The sequence below is a fragment of the Channa argus genome, chromosome 14 (genome assembly GCF_033026475.1).
Source record: "Channa argus isolate prfri chromosome 14, Channa argus male v1.0, whole genome shotgun sequence".
NCBI lineage: Eukaryota > Metazoa > Chordata > Actinopteri > Anabantiformes > Channidae > Channa > Channa argus.
The window spans coordinates 23,617,571-23,640,100 of record NC_090210.1 but is presented as its reverse complement, the minus strand read 5'-3'; the positions used below and the strand labels follow the sequence as shown (position 1 = coordinate 23,640,100).

General features: G+C 41.0%; 1 protein-coding gene across 16 annotated transcripts in view; it reads right to left on the bottom strand.

Annotated features, from left to right (window-relative positions):
* The window catches only part of pard3ab (par-3 family cell polarity regulator alpha, b), a 206,147-nt gene that overhangs the window by 170,591 nt on the left and 13,026 nt on the right, over window positions 1-22,530 (bottom strand). For all 16 annotated transcript variants that reach the window (XR_010916452.1, XR_010916451.1, XM_067528707.1 and 13 more), the window contains exon 2: window positions 3,261-3,362. Coding sequence is in view for 14 of the 16 variants with exons in the window: in XM_067528707.1 (XP_067384808.1) it covers window positions 3,261-3,362 (102 nt within the window). In the remaining 2 variants the exon portion in view is untranslated. The remainder of the gene's footprint in view (window positions 1-3,260; window positions 3,363-22,530) is intronic.

Genomic DNA, 22,530 nt, shown 5'->3' with positions numbered 1-22,530 from the left:
ATATATATATATATATATATACACACACACACACACACACACACACATATATATATATATATATATATATACACATACATATACACACACACACACACACACACACACACACACACAACTGTATTATTCCTATTTCCTTTTTTGCTCACCTTTTATTGTAGTATCAAACTGTAAAGTTCTTGTCATTAAACACTGAAGCTACAGCCATTTGTTTGAATAAACTTTATTGGCCTTGTCACAGTTGGTACCGTGCTCGACAACAAGAGCAGAGACACCGGAGGTTCTGCCTGGGAGCAAAGGCTCCGGAAAATGTGCAACGTGAGCCTAAATCAGACCTGGTTGTTTGAAGTGGCAATATCAGCCTGGTTTAACAGGTCCAGCTGCCAGAAAGAGAATTCCTACTAGTTAACTGTGCTAATAAAGTTCATAGATGAGTGGATGGGATGAATCCTCACATGAGCGGCAGAAAAGGAAAGAGAGATGACGAACACATGGAAAGATGGCGTCTGGAAAAACATTCCAAGTCCGAAGAAAGCTGCCACTTTCCCTGGAATAGTTGATGCATATCAGTGCAAAAACGCAGGAACAGCCAAACACACCGCAGAGTTTTTATGCAGCACATCACCAGGAAGAACTTCAGCCTATGTTTTAATCCAACATAAGCTAATAAAGAAACCGTCCCTGTGTGTGATGTGCGAGCAATTCCTTCCAGCCTTTAAAAAGCTCCTGTGGAATGGCAGAGATGAGTCACAGCTGCCAAGAGACCACCAGTCATGTTAAGTGGGCCACACGGATTCGCTCGCACACATGCTTAAATACCAGCAGTAAAAAATACAGAAGATCCAAAACAGAGATCCTCAACTTTCTCATGGATTCGTCGTTCAGACAATGACATGCAGAGCAGTCCCTCAGCTTTGGTGGAGCTTCATCCAAAGAGTTTCAAGCCATCAAGGAATTAAGTAAGTAATTGCATGAATGTCAAATCCACTTTTCAATTTGTCTTACATCCATCACATTAATCTAATTGATGCTACAGGTCACACTGAAAGAAAAGTCCAACTTAACTTAATTATCTCCCAGCAGCTGCTGCGTTTAACAAAACTAAACACAGACGCGTCACTAAGGACCGCCATGAGGTCAGAGGTCAGCTCACACATGCACCAACACACAGGCGCTGGTGCTCGAAGCCTGTCCACATGCACACACACACACACACGGTAACATGGCTGTGCTCTCTGCAGACACACACCAGGGCAGTTTTGTGTCTGAAACATGTTCCTGGTGACAGCGCAGTGGGAGCGGTACAGGTTTATGTCAGTGAGGCTGAACGGTCGTCATGTATGAAGTGTAGACAGTTTCATTGTGGTGGAAAACGCCTGCAGGGACGAAAGAGAGCAGCGTTCAGAAAAAGAGGTGATAATGATGAGAGAGAGAGCGCAATGACAGCTCAAGAAAAAAAAAACACACCTACCCAGATGCACACACACACACACACACACACACACCTGGAGGTTTATAAACATAAAGGCAGAAGTGTAAGTTTTGCTTAATTTATAATTCACATTAGAGCACTGAAAGTCATTTGCCCTGTAAGAAAATAAACATCATTTTTCTCAGCTCTGATAATGTTACACCACATCTGTCCAGATGTGAAACTGAACGTTAATGGACCAACTCCCAAAGTAATACAGTCTGATTATATTCCATCGTGATGCACACACTGTCATATTAACTGCATAATTACCGTGAGCACAGCACTAAACAGAGTCATGTAGAGATCACAGGAATGTCATCACAGTGCTGCCGTTAAAAAAAAATAATTAATAAAAAATAAAAGCGAATAAACTTAGAGCTTAAAGGGATGCTTTCAAATGCCTTATTTTATCTACACAATAAATTTAATATAACATCACAGAAAATATTTATGGTAATAAAATGACCATAAATCATTTTGTGAAATTCCTTACCTGACATTTAAACACAGGAGGTGTTTAAAGCTCCACCTGCACAAAAAGGTAATTCTCCCCTAATCCAACCTGTTGCCTCAAGCTAAAAATGCATCATCTTAGCAAACGTCTGTTATTTAATCTCATTTGCTCACATCCACCATGTGCGGGAATGATCTCCACAGAAATGTTGCCTACACGCGCAATCTTTGGCACACTTTTACACCAAAGTTGCTTCTCATTCGCCCCCGACTTGCCCAAGGGCACTTTAGCCTCTTTCAGAGATGCAGTGCAGTTCAGACATTATCCAGACTTTATCTTGAGGGAGTGGATGTGTGAACGCAAACACCCAGGTCTGTTGGCCCTGACATTACTCTGCTTTTACTCAGCCAGCCCCATAGTGCAAAGTCCGATCATCTCCAACCGAGCTCATTTGTGACTAGAGGAGTTAACACTCCAGAGAAGAACTCATTAATTCAAACGAGCACAACAACAATGTCGAAATGGAAGGACTACGACCTTCATGAACGTCTGTCGGTAAGAGCAGACCTGGAAATCATAAAACAAATGCAAGGAACAGCTCGAGATTCTGTGGAATACGACCAGATTACGAAGGAAAACACTGTCACTTCCTCAGCTTTGTTTTTGACTCATGTCCTGCCCCCTGCTCAAAGCACCCAAGCTCCACCTCTTGCCCAATTAGGCGGAGTATTTCTTCACAAGTGAGAAGGCATCTCCCGATGTTGGCTACATGTCTGAAAGGGAAACTCCTGACAATGTCAGGACCTGTTCCTCCTCGCGCTTTCCAGAGTTCATGTCTGAAACAGGCTTTTGACACATAGCCAGGAGGACGTCCTTTCAGGTGATCCAGGACTGTACAGTGTGCAGTGTGCCCGTCTGTCATAACCCGTGCAGTTAGGTCCCCACTGGAAAGTGCGGCAATGGCAACAAGTACATCACGACAAGAAGAAGCAAAAATAAAGTGTCTTCAAGCAAAACAACAATATACAGAAATGTAATAATACTCCAGCATTGATAGCATCAGTGTTGTACATCTCCTAGGTACATCACATAGACTCACAGGTGTTTATATTACCATATATATCGAGGAAATCAGATCATAGAGATGGTAAACAAAGCTACTAATGAAAGGCCTGGTAAGAAGAATATCCCCTATCTGACCAGTCAGAAAGCACTTTGTCTTCCAAAACAGAAAATGTGAGTGTCAGCAAACCACGCTCATGTATTGTACCTCATGTGTGAAACGCATTGTGGAACTTGCAAACACAACAACACAAAAACCAAATCTCTCACCCTGTCTTTGTCGTCAGCCACATCGCAGAGCACATCATCCAGGTCGAGGATGCCTCCATCGCCGTGCTCAAGCCGGTGGACCTGCAGCCAGTAACCAGCATCCTGTAGAACACAAGGAGAAATAAGAGATTAAAATCCACCTCCAGATGAAAACAGCATGAAAACACATTTCATCATAAAGAACACTGACAATCATCAGGGCCTGAGGGGAATCCCACTTACACTAAAGCTACAGTCTGATTGAATGCAATTATTGTTATTATAATAATTGCAACATAAATGTATGACATGACAACACAAGCAGCAGGAAAAGGTTGCACTCGATTATCATAAGTGATATTAAGTAGTCAGGTAGTCACAGAAAAAAATCCAGCTCAAAAAGGATCGAGGCACGATCTGAAGACTTCTAGCACAGTGATAAAAACTGGCAACCGTGCATCCAAATGAGAAACATGATTGCAGACAAAGACAGAATGTGCAAAGTGTGTTTGTGTGTGTTCAGTACCGCAAGTGTATGAACTCTGCAAAAGTTTAACAGTCGAGCAAAGTTGATTAGCTTCAACCAGCAAAACGCAAAAGCGAAGTAACCAGAGAAAGATGCAGAGAAGACTCAGAGAAGGAAACTCAAATGTTTAACGTGTGTTTTTGAAAGATTAACTGTAGGTTTGCAAATGTGAAGAGCAAACTTGGGCAAGTCGAACACAAAACGTCCTATTAGCCCAAGCAGCACAAGTTCCCATTAGCATTTCCTTTGTGTTGGGTGCTGTCAGCGGTGCACACTGACTGTCAGACTGCCACGACCGATGTCGTGGTTCAGCCTGTGTCACTTTGTGTAACCCCCCTGACACCATCACCCGTCAGATTGCAGGAAGTAGCTGGCATCAGTATTTGTCAAAGTCAGAGCTACAGCTACAGAGCAGCTTTTCTTCACACCCTGGTTGTACTGTGCAGCATGTTGTGAACGTTAATCTGGGCACAATGGTGAAGGTCTACAAGATCGAGAAATTGCAGTACCGTTTATCATTAGTGCGGACAAAACACTTATTTCCTTACATCAATAAGTTAGTGTTATAAATATTGTATTGCTGAATGGATACAGAAGCTCATTAACCTGACTATAGCCACAGATGCCCATTGAATAAATCATGTGTTTGTATAAAACATATTACATACAATATGCTTCATATCTGCACTGAAATATCTAAATAGAGGATTAAAGATCATGGATGTAAAACAGCAGTAAGAAATGAGGATTTGACTCTGCAGACTACATACTTTTGTTTACAGATGTTCTATGTTCAGATTTGAAAAAGTTATACACTTGTGGATGTGGGTGTCCATGAGGGTTTATGTGTGTGATGATACCTACATCAAGTTCAATAAGTGCAGTCTGTGACCATGGGGGCTGGGAAGGGAGGGCACGTGTGTTTGCGTCTCTGTCTGTCTGTCTCTGTGTGTCTCCGTGTATGCCCGTGTCTCCGTGTGTCTCTGTGTCTGTCTGTAACTCTGTGGCCAAATTCATGTTGTAAAAATAGTTCACGGCGAATCCCACGGTGCCCAACTTCAGAGCCCTACAGTAAACAAGGTTATAGCGTGCAACGACACACGAAACCCTCTGATGTGGGCGGCTCCAGTTAAAATGGATACACACCCCTCACTCACTCATTCACTTGACTTAATTGTGCTTCCCATGACGATAATCTGACAGGCCCTCATCTAAGGTATTGCATAAAAACCCAGATCAAAGAAGACATCTCCCAGTGTAGCCCTCATCAGTGCAGCAGATCTGGAAGCAGGCCAAGGCCAACACAGCAACAGGAAAGGCCCAGCACTGCATTACAGCACCATAAAAAGGAAGGTCCATGAAAAAAAAGGATCATGGAAGATAAAAAAAATTGCCCTATGTTATTATAAAGCAATTCAATCTTTGATAGAGATCACAAAGTAAATTTAAAAAAATAAAAAAGGTGTTTACAGCAAAATGAAGCAACACATCAGGATGTTGTGGAACAATACATTGATTATTAAAGATAACATGAAGTGTAACCTCTACAATATGTCATCCATGCAGTTTATCAAACGGATTCTCTTGAGTTTAATTTGTTAATAAATGACTTAAGTAAATAACCTGTAAAATCCAAAACAATCCTAACGTCTATCTTTTAGTTAACTTTACTCAGTTGTCAACAATACACACTTCTTACATCCAGTTAGAGGTAATTGCAGGTTGAAATAATAAATAAATAAATAAATAAATAAATAAATAAATAAATAAACAAACTCTTTACCCGTTTTTATATGAAGCCAACTTAAAACAATCTGTTACATTACCAACAAATGAGGCAATGACACTACTTTTTTGAAAGTACACTGCTGCAGGTAAAATCTACTTCATGGTGATAAAGTACGATGTGAATAACATCCCACTATGGTGGGACTGATCTGAGCACTGGATAATTACAGCTAACTGACAAGAGAAGCGCTCGTAGATAACTGAAGACAATGTCAGCAAAGTAGAAAGTTATGTGTGGTTTTCGCAAGTAAATCAGACTGCTGTTACACCGACTGCAACGTAGACATTAAACTCGTAGGAAACGTCACATTAGTTGGCCCAACTTAAATAAGTGACAAATAAGTCCAGATGACATCATCTGGAGGACTTTTTCATCATTAGGAGTTCTGATGATGTCATCTGGAGGAGCTCTGGAAAAGCCGGTTGACCCCCGATTACAAACTCCATAGTATGAGTAGCGAGGCAGGATAATCTAAACTAATGATGTCATCTAGAGGCATTTTCCAGCCAAAAAGTATATGTGTGTGTGTGTGTGTGTGTATTAGATAGATAGATAGATTATATATATATATATATATATATATATATATATATATATATATATATATATATATATATATATATATATATATATATATATATATATATATATATATATATATATATATATATATATATATATATATATATATATATATATATATATATAGAGAGAGAGAGAGAGAGATTAAAGGGAAGTTTTATGGCATTCATTAACATGTACTACCCAAACTAGAACTAAAGGAAGCATGTGTACGATACTTAATAAGCATTTGGAAGTAGAACAACAATTCTTATTCCATGTTACTGTTTTATTTTTTTCCAAGCATTTTTTTAAATTAAGGTCAACTAATTTGAATTCACATTGTATAAATGCATTTCTAAAAACATGAATATTCAAGTAGGTTCGGCCGCTGCTGTGAAAAAACATTTTGTGAGCAACCATCAGTGTGGTGCGGTTTTAAAATACAGCAGACTCAAACAGGAAGCTGAAAAAGGAGGTGGGCAAAGTGGCACATGGACCCATTGGCTGCTGTGTGGCTGTAGAATACGTGGGACACACAAAAGCGATGGCACGGTGAGATACCGGGGGATGTGTGCAGGAGATGGATCACTGACTGTGTTTACAGGCTCTTATGATCACTCAAAGAAACCGGTTTTCTTAGGTAACGGGAAGAAGTTCACATTCTCTAAAGTAACCCACTTACTGTAAATATGTGTACACACACTGCAGACGACGAGTCGCCCGATTTCCCTTCTACCGCCAAATTATTTCAGAGGCAAGACTTTAAGTGACAGAAACTGTAACAAGAGGTTTTTTTGTTTGTTTGTTTTTTAAAAAAGCAAATGTCCTGAATTACAATTAAACTTTGCACATTCTTAGACGGCCTGCAGTTTTTTGGTCAGCCAGAAAGCAGCATATTGTAAGCCAGGAGTTTTCTGTAAAGCTGTGGACGTCCTTGTAGTGTCGATGAAGGCTCACCTTCACGCAAAGTGTGTGAAGGTTCAAGTCCATCTTAGATTACGTAATCGCTGATCCTAAGGCTGGATGACGTTGCAGAACACACAGCAGCAGTCCAGAACTCAACAAGCCTTTTTTTTTTTTTTTAAACCAAAGTACCCAACAGTTGCCAGGCAACCGGCTTCATGGTGCCAGGCAAACACAGTTGGAACTTACTGTGGCAACAATAACAAAGCTATTGTGAGTACAGCCAGGAGCTGCGCGCAAAACCAGCATGTCTCTGGAAGTTGTTGAGTCGGACTTCGAGTCCGACGAGAGTGACCACGACGCTGAGAAGAGAGCGAATAATGGGGAAAACAATGAGGCCAACTACCAGGAGCTCGTCCAGCTGCACAACAATCTTAAGTGTTTCGATCACATCTACACCAACAACATAATAATAGACAGGCAGGTAAGAGAGCTAGTAATCATTTCACCTGATTAATCTATCATACTTTTTATTTTTTTGGTAATTGCTCATCATCATTTATTAGCCATCAATGCAGTAAAGTTACCAAAGAAAACATTTGCATTTAAAATGTATTACAGTGTGAGGATGAAGCAGAGTCGAGCTTAGACTTCGATTACATTGCGATTGTTTTTGAAGATGAGTCACCCACAAATACGACGACTTCTGTCGTGGCCCCCCCTGAGGATCAAGTGTCAGGAACTGACACCGAGGACTCTGCTGAGAGCCTCATACTGGAGTTCTTCCAGCTGTTAGAAGACGCGATTACTACGTCTCCACTTGGTCCGCCGGCTGTCTCAGACAGCAGCAACAATGAGGAGTATGAAGTCGCGGGCTGAAAGCAGTCAGGCCATCAATCATTGATTAATAAACATTTGTTTTGTGGACACTATGAAACGTACCTGGGAGAGTTTGCTGGTAATTGTTCTTTCTAGAATCACAGCCTGCTGTGATGGCCACTAATCCACCTGTGGCTCTTGATTAAGAGCTAAGACTTATGTAGTTGTGGGCAAGTATTTTTCAAAGAGCATCTTTAGAAAAGCTTCTTTGGTAAATAGGAGATATAAAAAAAGACTTCTGGTGAGCAGTGAGTTTAGTCTGAAAGGTCACATACTGGGTCACTGCATACGCAGAGACCTGGCCAAGTCCAAAATCTCCTTTTGTTCTGTCTGGACACAGTTTTCAGCTTTCTGCTATCATTTAGGCTCCAATTGCACAGAAATGCGGCCTCGTCCTTCTTTGTGCCAAAAAGACGTTCGGTTTCTGCTTCGCCAAATCCGTTCCGATGATTCACAAGCGTCAACACACAATGACGTTTTTTTATTTCCTACAATTCATTTGGACATAATGTGATGTAGGACTGCTAAAGAAAAGTCTCCTGCACTTTTATACTCTTCTGAATCCATCTCTCACCACTAACTGCCTCACATTCATAGTTCCATTTTTTTTTTTGTCCTTATAAAACTTTAACTGACTCACATTACGATTTGCTTGATATTCAAGGACATTGCAGTGAATCCTCTCCGGGACTTGCTTGCCCATCTTCCCAGCTCCCTTTAATCCTAACAGCAGATCAAAATGTGCCTCGTTTAACTCTTAATTTGCAAGTTTTACGTGACGCTGTTTGGTTCCCTCCGAAGTGCTTCCAGCATTTTGCTGCAGGCTTCTTTAATCTGTCCTCTCAATGTGTTTGGATTAAACAGGCATCAAACAATCAGATGTGAAAGAATAATTAAGTGATTGTAGATTTAGGATTATGTGTGTAAAACCAGGGCCAGATGGAAGAAGTCACATTAAGAAAATGAGATAGTGGAAGCTGTTGAAATTAAGACGCGTGACACTTATCTTGTGATGGGTTTAAAAAAAAAAAGCAACCAAATACAATTGTGCTAATACACACTTTATCCTCACAGCAGGAAAAGCTAATGACAAACAGATTAAGAACATACAGTATGGTCACTGTCACTGGAGTGTGATATCTGCTGGTTATCATCTTTTTAAAATCAGCCACAATTTAATTTGGAGAGGTTTTCAGGTCTGTCCCACAACAATGGCGAATTTTAAGTTTTATACAACCTAAAAAGAGGGACCTAAAAAAAAAAATAGGTCAAATTAATATATATATTTGCATCATTTACAGCTGCAAATCAAAGCGAGATTGTCTTTTAGAACCAATCAATCAAAACATCAAATTCAACTTTGTGCCATTTTCACGATCTTGTGGTTTACCGTTTAATCCCTTGGGTAAAAACGGTGTGTGTGTGTGTTTGTGTTTGTGTGTGTGTAGGTGGGCTGCAGCCTAGACGCCTGGGGCTAAAACAGTCCTGTATTTCAGTGAGCAAGCATGTGAAGATGGTTATGTATGTAAGTATGTCACAGTCTTCCAAATTAACCCTTTTGAGCAATGTGCTATTGTGCATGTGAATGTTCCTTTTGTGACCTTCTTCAAATCACAGAACAGCCATAATAATCTTCCTCTAGTAATCTCTCACCTGAGTTCTGGACGTGTGCGAGGCTACGTGCTGCACGTGACCTTCGCTCGGGGCTCAAGGTTGGCACCAGCAACTAAAAACCCTTTCATTGAAGTGTAACGACCGCGTCGCAAAACAACCACAGACAGATTTTTGTGCAATGACGGACGTGTCCGTGTGACTGTCCATCAAAGAAACAATGTGACAGCATAAAGGGTTATCATGCTAGATTTGCATATGGTTATTCATCATCTGCGTCGCTGTTCGCATCCTCTGGGCTGTGTGGCTCTCTCTCCACTGCCAAACATTCGTGCACATGCAAGCACCGAGTGGAATTCTAGGCTCTTGACTGCTGCCAGACTCACTGCTTGACTTTTGCCCTCAGCAGAATCAACAACTGCCCCTTCCTGCTGTGCTGTGCAGGGCAAAGGCTACGGTCTAAAGTTATAAATATTCCATCTGTATAACGGGAAGGGGTGAGGGGGTTTCAATCCTAGTGAGTCTGAGTCTTGGCCTGAATCCAAAACTGTTCGCTTTTACAGATAATTATAACAAACTATAAAAAATGAAGCTCCAGACACCAAATTAAAATGTCTTTAGTGCACTCTGCTCTGCTAAGACGTCCTTCTGCCTGCTCTACATTTTTCTTCCATCTGCTTCACTGGTGTTGAACTTTTGGTCGTAAATTGAGCCGCACATATAAACACATGCCATTTTCTTTCCTCAGATTTGTCTACATTAAAATATCTCACTACTTCTTTGGATGACATCACTTGGAGGAACCTTCACTTCAGATTTTCCAGAGCTCCTCCAGATGACATCATCTGAACTAATAATGAAAAACTCCTCCAGGTGATGTCATCTGGAAATTCAGAGGAAAGTTTACACCCTAACATAAAGGCACAGAAAGCAAGTTAAAACTTGAAGAAGTCGCCCTTTATTGGACTGATGGCAGTGATGTTCAGCGACTTCACGAGGGGTGTCAACATCACGTCCCTACGTAACATTTCTTCAGCTTTAAAACGTTTGGAAGTTTAAACGTGGTTTGTCGCTGAAAGTATGTCAAAGTAGTTAGGTGCCAAAAAACACAGCTATACACTACAAGTAATTATTGTCCCACTACAACAAAAATAAAACCATTAACTTTGCCAAATCAACACGGACAAAATGACCCACTGTGGTGACCCTGAACGTACATGATAAGCCGAAAGGACAAAACAATATTTGTATAAGGATAATGTTAGTGGTAAAAACATCTTGGTATGTGCAAAAAGGCCTCTACAATTCAACAACGCTTACCGTTAGATTGCACATTAAAATTATAATGAATGCATCAGATTTAAATGGTAAACTGGTAAATAGCATTTTTATCCCAAGCGCTTTTCAATGTGCTTATCATTCACCCATTCTCGCTCTCTCACAAACAGCTGTCTCCTACAAATATTTCTTTCAAAGTCCAGTTTGACCAACGTATTTGTATTACATTCTATTATAAGCTTTTTTAAATGGCGAAATTAAACTATGCATCTTTTATCTATGTCTTACACCTTTCTCTCCAAAATGTGCATTAGTGTTTACATTCAGTAATACTGTACATTTTTATTCAAAGCAGCTTACAAGCGAGGCACAAAGCAACAAAAGCAAAAATTATAATTACAATCCAATTACAATGGGATCCACTGCAACACGAGTCTACTCCTTTTACCACCAACTTTATCCATGTTTCACCAGTGTCCTTGCATTTAGCTGTACTAGTGTTGCAGCCCTGCTCTCAGACATTTAGAAATTGGAGACAGAAAACTCAGACAGCAACCAGAGGAAACACTGGCAAAAGGCAAAACACCTCAATGGCAACGCTCCATGCACGGAACAATGTGGCCATTCAAAAATAAAAAAAAAAAAAGACTCAAGTACGATAAAATCAGGCGCACACACACACACACACACTACGTTTCACATACTACGCTCTAAAATTAGCTGAAATTACACTAACTACGAGTAAACATCATGAGCAGACTTTAGGCTTTAAATGCACCAAACAAGACCATCTTTATTGCTGCATCAGCGTGAGAAAACAGTTTGCATTGAGTGGTGGGAGTGGAGAGCTCCTCGTCACATAAATTAGTCATTTAAAGAGCGGAATCGAAAAAATAAATAAATAAATAAATAAAAAGTCAAGCTATGCAAAATGCAAAAGAAGAGAGGATCCAACATCGGGACAAAAGCAGATTACAGCCTGTAGCCTGATTAACGCAATGAATTATGAAACAATCAGGCGGCAGGCAGCCTCGCGTCTTTAAATTCCACCTTCTGTGGAGTGAAAAGAACCAACCGCCCAAGGCGCCCTGAGAGAAGGAAAGGAGGGATAGAGGACGGAGGTAAGGAAGACAACCTGAAGTTTCACCTACTAACTGAGTCATGCTGTTGGGTTGACTTTTTCCCACGTTGTTCCACAAAGACCTTCTGTCTCCGTGAATATTAGACTTAAAACTGGATTCGATTACAGTTTTTCCCCAGTAACATATGAGATTCAAAATGTATCTGGACTGGAGAAAAACCAATGGCATTCTGCAGATATACAAAAGCATATTTAAATTTCTACAACACGGCAGCTGGGATGGCAAAAATCTAAGATGGGCTACAAATCAAAACGCCAGACGCATTTAGCATCAACAGTGTGACACATTGTCTTCCAGGGCAGCAGCACTAGGACCTTCACACAGTTTGTACATTAACTGGTTGATGCTACTAATCAATGAACTTGCAGCACTTGTTTTCTCAAACAGCAGTGAGAAAGAGATGAGAGGACAGAAAGTAGAGGAAACCTGAATCTGAGCAGCTTATTTTACTCAATTCAACTTTATACTGGGCCAATTCACAACAAAGTCATCTCAAGGAATTTTATGTGATAAAGTCAAGACTATAAAGATAAAGAGAGAAAACCCAGTGAATCTTCCTTGAAAACTCCCTTTAACGGAAGAAACCTTGTTACCTTTAAAAATGGTTAGCACTCTTTCCTCACAGCTAGAAGGTCCCGGGTTCAATCCCCTGACTGGACAGGGCCTTTCTGTGTAGAGTTTGCATGTTCTCCTCGTGTCTGAGAAGATTTCCTCTGGGTGCTGTGTCAAACGTGTGTTAGGGCCCAGGTCGGGTGAGCCCCTAGTGGAGACATGCTCAGTCGCAGAGACTCAGGACTAACCCATCATTCGAAATTTCGTGGTACACCTTGATAATGACAAATAAAGCACTTACTTTACCTCCACCTCAGGGTGGAGCCATCTGCCTTTACAGGTTGGGGTGAGTGGATAGTGGAGAGAGAAAAAAAAAAATACACAGCTTCTTAATAAAAGCTAAGAACAAAAGCAGTCTGTGGTTATTTTAAGTGAGGCATGAATGCCGTGCTGAGATATTTGTGCTATGTTTGGAACTTCCGCTGGGCAGAAGAATTTAACCACCTAACTAATGTTCAATAATGACGGCCTTCACATCAAAGCAGTTGTCATTTTCATTCCATTAAGCTTACTGTAAGGCAGAGGGCCCAGTGCATCATTCCAAAGCACCTGTGACTCATGCTCACAGCCAAAAGCAGATACTTCCCAGTGCTTGTTTTAATCTTGTTAGAGCAATAGTACCATTTAGGGGGGTTTCAAAACTATAGGTTTAAAAACTTGGTCTATTTTCTCTTGAATTCTGTTTCCATTCACACAAAAGAAAAATCTGAGCGAACCAAAAATTCGGATTGTGAAAACTGTTTTGGTTAAATAGACTTTTGGTGGAAACAGGAAAGTAGTAGAAATAAAAAGTTCTGCAACATGGAACAACTACACAATTTGTTTACAACTGTGGTTTTGGGCCGACTCAAAAGGTCAGATGGCATCCTTACCACGAAGAAATACCTCCAGAGATCGTTTGGGACTGAGACCACATCCAGTAAACAGTCTCTGTGGGGTGGTTTGGTCCCCACACAGGCCTGCCCAAACTAACCCAAGGAAGAAGGAGAACAAACCAGAATTTAATTGAACCGGACTGAACAAGAGCTTTTCAATGTATCGGGACATTACAGAATAGTTTTCACCAACTGTCCTGTGACACAGTCCACATGCTGTGTATTTATTATACTGCTATATATGCAGTGGAAGCTGAATGAGAAGACTTTGCTTTCTGACATCAGACTAAATTGAACTTTCGTAAAAACCTAGACCTGACGATAAACAAAAAAACATTTACAAAAAAAAAAAAAAAAGTTTTTTTTTTTTTAAAATAACCAGACCCTGATTCTTGCTTGATCTTAAAGCCTGTTTGAGAACACAAAGGCCGACCAGAGGAAAGCAGAATGTAGGAGATTACTGTCAATGCTGGGTTCTTTTAAATGGTCAGAAAATGTGGACATTAAACTTGAAGTGGTGTCGCCAGTTACGCCAACAGTTGCCCCTGACCCGACATCCTTTAATCCTCAAACAAGAGTGCATCAAGTCCAAGTGGAAAAAAAGGGATCCAGAAACTTAAAGAAAGGCAAACTTAAGAGCAAATTCTGGCAACAGTCCACGAGTTCTTCAGTTTATAAGAACCCAACAGAGGGCACAAAGTAAAGCAGCATTTACACAAAAAAAGAAAAAAAACTTTTCAACAGACGAGCAGAGAAAGAATAGCAGAGAAAGCATCAATAGCTGATTAACCTGGAAGCTGCAAAACCACAACAGAGCCCATGGACTGATCTATCAATATGGTTTATATCAGTGTCTGACTCTCAATACTATCAGACATTTCCAAATGAGTATTTGTTGTTTTCCATGTGTGACATGCAAACGTCCTGGCATGGAGATTAAAAGTGGGCATGGGAGAAGAAAGAAATCTGACTAAACACTTATCCCATCATTTGCACTTTAAAGAAAAACTAAGATTTGGAAATGAAGTGATTATAAGGAATTAACAGAATCAAAGCCATGAAAAAAAAAAAAAACACAAGATCAACTACAAAAGAGGCAACTGGCTCAGGTGCTTAAAGAAGCAGTCGTCTGAAGTTCAGCTTCAGACATTTAAACAGCCACTGCAGACCCACTTTTGCAAACATGACCAAAAGTTGCCTTCAGAGCAGGACAGTGACAACAATGCAAGAGCATCGCAGGCATGTTGGTGATAAGACTAGTAATGATGAATCAGAATACAGATGAATCAGTCACATGTGTGACAGAACTGCAAATGGACATCAAATAACAGACAGAAAGAGTTGGACAACCCTCTTCCACCTGGCAAGATGTTTTGTGTTGCACCGAAAGTAACTTGAGCCCGTTTCAGACACAAACTCATGGTGAATCTCCGGAGTATTACCTCCTCTATTCACAAATGAGCTGGTTGAAGATAATACGGTATTTGCACTAGGGAGATGGCTAGAATCCGAGTAACGTTAGGGACAACGGGGTCGGGCGTTTGCATTCACACATGCACCCTCTCCAGATCAAGCCTGGATAGTGTCGGAAAGTCTCACTCTGAAATTAGAATGGACGCGGTGAAAAAGCCCTGTTTGCTTCCATGGCATTTCACAGATTGTCACAAATTCAGTTCAACTTCTATTTGTTTTCGAGGAGAGTTTGAGGCAAAGGTAACTAGTAATTAGTAGGAACGCCCAAATCACAACCTTGATGCAAGTTAATACAAGTTACACCAGCTCGCTGTTTACATAATACAAATTTATAAATTTCATAATGCAATTTATAATGTAACAATAACATTTGTATAGTCATTTGTATACATTATGCAGTGAACTCACTCTGATTTAGGTAAGCAGACTGAATTTCTGCTTATTTTTTGTACGGTCCCATATATGGTGTGTATAACGACTATGTTATAACAGACAAGTTCAGACAATGTCTCTTCGGCTCAAACTACTTAAAGTTCAAACACATCATGAAAACAAGAAGACTTCGCAATTGAAGGCTGAATCAGTGGCTGAATTCTGGTTCCTTCAGGTAATTTCAGAATTTCTTTTTTTTTTCTTAACAAATCAAATGCATTCACAGATCAGTAAAAATAAATGCTGAGGTTAGAACAGAAGCAGCAGCTGGGGTCAGAAGGGAAATGAGGACATTTTCAGATCGTTTGATACTTAAGAAGCGTCTCAAGAAATTAAATTAGAGGTTTTTCCCCCTTTACGGATGTAGTGCATCTACGAAAACAACGTAGACTTTGTTGTCACGGATTCTTTGTGGCAGAGCAAAAGGCAATAAACGCTGGCTGTCTCGCACCCTCAGACCCAATCAAGGACCGTCCTCTCTGCTGGCCTGTGGCAGGAGGCACCGCAGTCTGAACAGCCAGGTTCTGCAAAAGTTTCATTCCACAGAACAACAGAATGCAGAACTTTTTTCCAGTTGCTCGAACACTCTTTCATAGTCATACAGTGCTGTTCCACTGGTCAAACATGGCACTATTCAACTGCTGGCATTCTGGACATGTAATGAAACTGGGAAGGGAAAAAAAAAAAAGTCTGGATCAGACACAATCCCAATTCTGTAGCTCAGCTCAGGACCTTCCTACTGAGCAAACAAGTTTATTTGGAAACCTGACTGAAGATACAGCTGAATACACAACAGAAGTGAGCAGTCCAAAGCATTTACATTTAGTCATTTAGCAGACGCTTTTATCCAAAGCGACTTACAAGTGAGGTACAAGGCAGCAACAATGTATGTCAAGGAGAAAACATCAAAGCAAAGTCCTATCAGAAAAGTGTTCACAGTTCGCGAGATGCAAGTACAAGAAAGAGCAGAAAGGAAGATTTTTTTTTTTTTTAAATGATGTAAGTGCATAGGAAGATGTGGAAGAGTGCGGAAAAGCAGATTTCTGCAGTACCACAACACACAAACTGATAACAGATAATGCAAAGTGCCAAAAAGTCACGTTCAAACATATCAGGGCTCTTTACTGGCTCTGACAAAAAAAAAAAAAAAAAACTGTGATGGATTCACATCTTATTTCTTAAACTACACACACTTCACTGAGTGTCCTGTCCTGCAGCAAGCAGCTGAGTATGCAACGCTGCAAAGAAACTGCACACTTGCATTTGTGTGTGTGTGTGTGTGTGTGTGTGTGTGTGTGTGTGTGTGTGTGTGTGTGTGTGTGTGTGTGTGTAACTCCACTCCAGTTCATGACCAGAGACCTGAGACACACACTGCAACACAATAACCTGTTCTCTTACTTTACACAGTGTGTATCAGGTTTCCATGCAGTCACTGCTGATTGACAGTCAGGCACAACAACAAGAAACTCTACCCAGTGAGGAATGAGGATTATTTTGGAGGAGTAGTTCTGGTCCTGAAGCTGAAAGTTGCTTTTTCATTTTCAGTAAATCAACCAATTTAGTTCTAGTTGAGACTGCAAAAATAAAAAACATAGCCAAGGAATCTTAAAGAAATTAGGGAACAAATATAATTTTCAGTCTGTCTGCTAATAATTTCTAGATTTCCGGGATTTGTGCATTGGCTTCAAATCACGTTCATCCTGCAGATTAAAGACACTCACCTTTTTCACAAGGTGACTGGCCAGAAAATTCTGCAGTTGGACAAACATTTGCAAGTCAGGTCACTGGAAATTTCTGTTCCTGGCCCTCAACTCCTTTCAATGGAATCAGCCCCATTTACAGATTTAACCAGATACGAGTGAGCATCTGGATTCTATTGTCGATTGTATTGGACTGCGGTCAGAGTCGTATCGTGTTACACAACACTGTCACTGGAAGCACTACTTATGGCACAAAAAATTGACTGCTATCAGGAGACAATCTTGCGGTTGCTCTCATCTAGTTTCTGGCAGAAAGCAACATGAGAATTTCCTGTCAGGTGGAAGTCTTACACACAACACCCAGCTCCTTTAAAGAACTAGTGTCAGACACCGATTTATTGTTCTTATACACACACATTTCATGTAAATGTATGTTACACAGATGCAAGAAAAATTATAAACGTGTTAATGTGCATTTTGTAGCTTAAATGCTTAACCAAACACATTTTAAAATGTGCACTGATAATAGAAATGGTTAGAGACTAAAACATTTGTTCAAAGTCATGCTTTTTGGCTCGGATCCACAAGCTGTGCAGGAGATACTAACAGCACAGCTGAAGCCATGAGTTCAGAAACACCGACTAGTGGATCCTGGACCAAGACTCCAACCTCTTAATCTCTGCAAATGCAGCCTCAGACTCGGCTTTGTTCTGACCAGCACTGATAGAAGGTCAGCCGACAAAAGCTTCGTCGGTGACACTTCCCAGGCTGTCGTCTTTGGGTGACAAACACAAACCAGACTAGACTTCACTAGGAGTTCTCGCCTCTGCCAGTTGGAGAACCGAACTGGGACTGCGAGGAGGATACGGTCGTCTGTAGTGCTGGAGCGTGGAGGTGATAGGTGGAAGGTAGAGGGAGGTGTACGGTGCCGGTTAGCCAAAAACCTGGAAAACCAGATATGTGATGACAAATTCAAAAATATGACTCAATGCATAAGATGAGGAACCGATGAAACAAATGAGAGCAAAGCTTGCAAAAATAGCGAGAGAGCGACCGACACAAATGTTCAATAAACGTAGATTTTCCTACTAAGCAGCAGCAATAAATAACAGGACACTGAAGCTAAACCAGTTTTTCCAATCACAAGCAGCCTTGGGTAAAAGTGTCAAAACCCTATTTGCATGTCAATAAATACTCCACTGTGTGTATTAGCCCTGCATAATGGAGTTAAATACAGAAGCCCTCAACTATGACGGTAAATCACACAAAAACAAATCCAAGATCATCAATGTGCATCATTATTACAATGGAAAAACAGCTCCATGTGTCAACTAAGGAAAAAAGAAGGAAAAACAACAACTACTAATTTTAGGTCTACTCTCCCACATTACTGCTATACTCACTGATGCGGTCACACATTTTGAGGCAACGCCGTATTGTAATAATGCAACATTGCCAGATTTAAATCACGACACTTTTATTCCATTTTCCACGCATTTTATTACCTTTGAGTTGCAACATGTTGTGCATTAGGAAGTTAGATGTGAACTGAGCACATTCTCAGACTCTACAAAAGCCATTAAAACTGTTTGCATTGCTCTGAATGTCTGATAAAACTAGAAAAAGTCCCTTAATGTGACATATATAGAAAAACCAACTGCAGGTTGAAGCACACAGGCTGCAAACACCTCTGCAGCCATTGGAGCCTTTCTATACAAATACACACTAAACCCATTTCAAACAAAGCTTTTCCTAATGGAACTGTTGTCATTTGGCATTAGATTCCATCAGATCCGAACATGTCGCAACCCGGGCCGCACACACCTCTGCCATTCTCCCTCCCACATGAAAAGGAGGCTTTCAGGATGTGAGTCACATCAAAATATATGTCCTATTAGAGCATCTGGTGACACCTAACCTCCAAATGTCACCGGTCTCTGAATAAAAAGGACGCACGCACGAACCCCCTCCTGGTCCACTTACGAAGCCCGGTGTTATCTGAGGGATTGGGGGATGTTGTACAAGAGGATTTGCGGGTGCATGAAGTGGTAGGAACAGTTGGTAATAGGCAGACAGTGGTGCATGGGATTATTTTGTTAAACATGGACTCTCACGGTGCTCGGTCTGCCAGCAACATGTGTCCGCTTGATAGTGCTGAGGAATAACTGCCAATCACCTGGACTGTATCACATTACAGCTCAGCAAAACGTAAAAGGCAAAATTAAGGAGGCCTGGTGAAAAAACCTAATTGGAAAAACAAAAGCCCCCTACTCCACTGAGAGGCGCAGGGTGCCAGAGGGGTTCTCTCCTGTGAGGCTGTGTGTTACACACTTTTCCTGACACTACAACTCCATTATTTTCAATAATAACATTTATACCAACTGCCCTTCTCTGCCTTTGTCGACCAGATGTGTAGTTTAAATCATTTTATAGATCACCCAAAAATGGGGGAGGGGTGTATCAATGCTTTTAACTTATTTAATTTATTTATTCAGGGCGACGAGGGAAGTGCTGCTTTTTTACTCGTCCTACTTACTCACTTCTCTTAACTTTTCCACCAGTGCCCGAATATAACTTGCTTTGAATTTATGACACTTTAAAAACAATTCAAAGAATTACCCAAATTTTGCCAGTGTTCTTAGGAAAAAGTACAACGTTTTAGTTTTTAAAATTAATTGCAATATGAAGCATCATCTATCTTCTTCCTTTGAACAAGTGAATGCAAAGTAACCAAAAGAGTAAAAAAAGAATTTTTTCCTGAAGACAAGCCTGTAAATGTCCTTTAATTCCATGTCCAGTGTTTGGCCAATAATATATTTTAAAGTCTAAGTCTTCAATCACCCTTTGTTAATGTTTGGCTGTGGCGATAGAAGCACATTAAAACTGTATCACTGATTGTATGGAAAACAACAAAAACTATCTGCAAAATGATCAGTCAGTACAACAACGTGCACTGGATTTTCTTTGGTTCAAACTACAGTAAGCCAACCAAAGTGGATCTGCAGCATCACTCGCGGATTACATCATTAACTGACTCTGCTGGATGCTGAGCATGCGGGCCCCCACATGTCACAGCAGCTGGTGGACCCACACAAAGCGACTGCTTTAAAAATGTCGAGATGCAGGTGCAATCACACATCCCGCAGTTTAGCTTGTGATTTAGCTAATTACAGCATGTACGATCACATTAACACCAACAAATGTGCACGAGTGCAGTTGCAGAGTGTTTGTGGTTTGAGCAGAACTGCAAAGTCAAGGTGTGGTGTGTGTGGACCCAGGAGTTAAAATCTATGGGGACTGCAGAGGCCTGTACAGACAGAAAATGGGACATACAGGCCCCGACAGGCAGAAAACACAATACAGTACAGTCATGGATGGCTTACAGACACTGTTGTGTAATTTTGGACGCGCTTCACAGACAACTCTGACAGCTAGGTCTAACAACCCCCTTTCAAAGTTTATTGCACAGGAGATGGAGAGACATAAAAGGGGGAGAGAGTGTGCTTGTGTCCATGTGCGGGGCAGCAGGGCAGGAGTGTGGTTATCCTGCATGCTAGATGCTAACAACAGCTGCTGCGTGTGCTTTAACAGCCACGTGTTCACATGCAAGACACTGTACTCCTACGTTCTTAGTCATCTGTTCTGTGTTGTAATAATCAAAACTGCATTACTAGTTCTTCCAGAACATTTGAGGTTACAATTAAATTGGACAAAATGGATGCGTCTTTAGTGCCAGAAAGCACAGCATTTGTGCAGAAGACTTTTTTTTTTTAACCATTTAATGGCTTATTGAACGCTTTCATTTGTTGGGGGGTGGGTTACTGACAACTTTAGTGTAAAGCTGGCCAGGGAAGTAAAGCTGGGATGCAGAGATGGGTGTAGGCAGAAGGGAAACAGGGAGACATTTTTTCCTCCAGAGTCTAGTGATGAACTGGGGGGGTGGGAGGTGTTAATTACAGCAACAGAAGACAGACAGACAGGAGTGGTTGGAACACGGGTCTTTACAGAATTCATTAAGGATCCCCCCTTGATGAAGATTTCCAAAACATGTTTTCAACAGAGCAGCTGTCCTCCTTTTCTTTACAGAAATTGAAATCCATCTATGAGCACAAGCACCACTGCACTCATACCCTGTGCGAGTTCCAGCGCTGTGATGTAAGAGGATAAACCACAGGGGTCAGGACACAGCCTGGTTCTGTGAGACAGCAAACATGGATACACAAGAGAGCAGAAGACTCTCTCTTTTTTAAACAAGGAGTCAAAACAGCCAACACAATCAGAAAGTGATTAGTCTCTAACGTAGACCACATACATGAAGCATTAAAGCCGTTTTAGAACGTTCGTCAACAAATACACTTTCTGGCTTTAGGCTCTTAAAGGGTAACTTTGGTCATTTTCTAAATGAATTACATTATCAGCAACTCTCATACAGACACTAAACCCACCTATGAATTCCCTCCATTGTCGTGTAGCCAAGTCTGCATTTGCCTGTGCTGTAGACCTCCGTTGTCCAAAAACGATTAAGTACACATCAGCCAGACACACCGCTCCACTGAGTGACGTGTTTCTCTGTTACTAAACACAGCACATTTTTAACTAATATTGCCCCAAATCCTCCAATTTGCCAGATTTTTCCCCCACTTTCTTCCATATTCCTTCCAACAAAGATCTGTGAATAACTCAGTGCTTTATTGGGAAATGTAGCCTTCATCTGACATGTGAAATGGTTGAGACAAAGATCAACAGCTTTCAGGTCGTCCATGCAGGGGTCACCACAGCGAAACGTGTCCCGCACGTTGATTTGGCATGAGTTATTACGCTGGATGCACTTCCTGCCGAAACCCTTTCCCTTTTTTGCCCCCCCAGGCATGGGACTGGCACCAAGGTCGCCCTTGGGGGCTGGGGCCACACCTGGTGGAGTGGGATTCGAACTCGTAGTCTTCTGCATACCAACCCAATGCTTTGCCACTTCTCAACCAGGCCCCCTCTCTGTAATGGTTGAGTAATCCTCTCTAAAAATAAGAAATGGGAGTAAATCAAAACAAAATGAGAGCAGAAAAAAAAAAAAAAAAAAAAAAAGAAGAGACACTAATTCATGTGCTGTTTATAGAGAACCAGCTGGACTCTGGCACAAGTTGTCACAATCTTTGGCAGGAGCAAGACTTTTTCCATCCATCATAGCTGGATGGTGAAGATAGAGGTATTTGCAGCATCTGTCTCCATGCCAGGCTTTCACAAGCCTCCCTGGACATGAAGCTTTGACTAAGCTCTAAACCAAGGGGAAAAGAGAATCTAACCACACACTTTTTTCCAAGAAACAAATTTCACTGTTGGATCATGAGATGAACACAAGACAGACAAAAGAACCAAATCTAAACTGCAAAACGTGTGAAAACCATAGGTTCAGTGGCCACGACTACGGTTAAGTGTTCAGCAGCTCACACGAATGGGTTAGTAAGGAATGTGGCCATTTGATTGAGGTCCAGAGATGCACAGGCATCAACTCA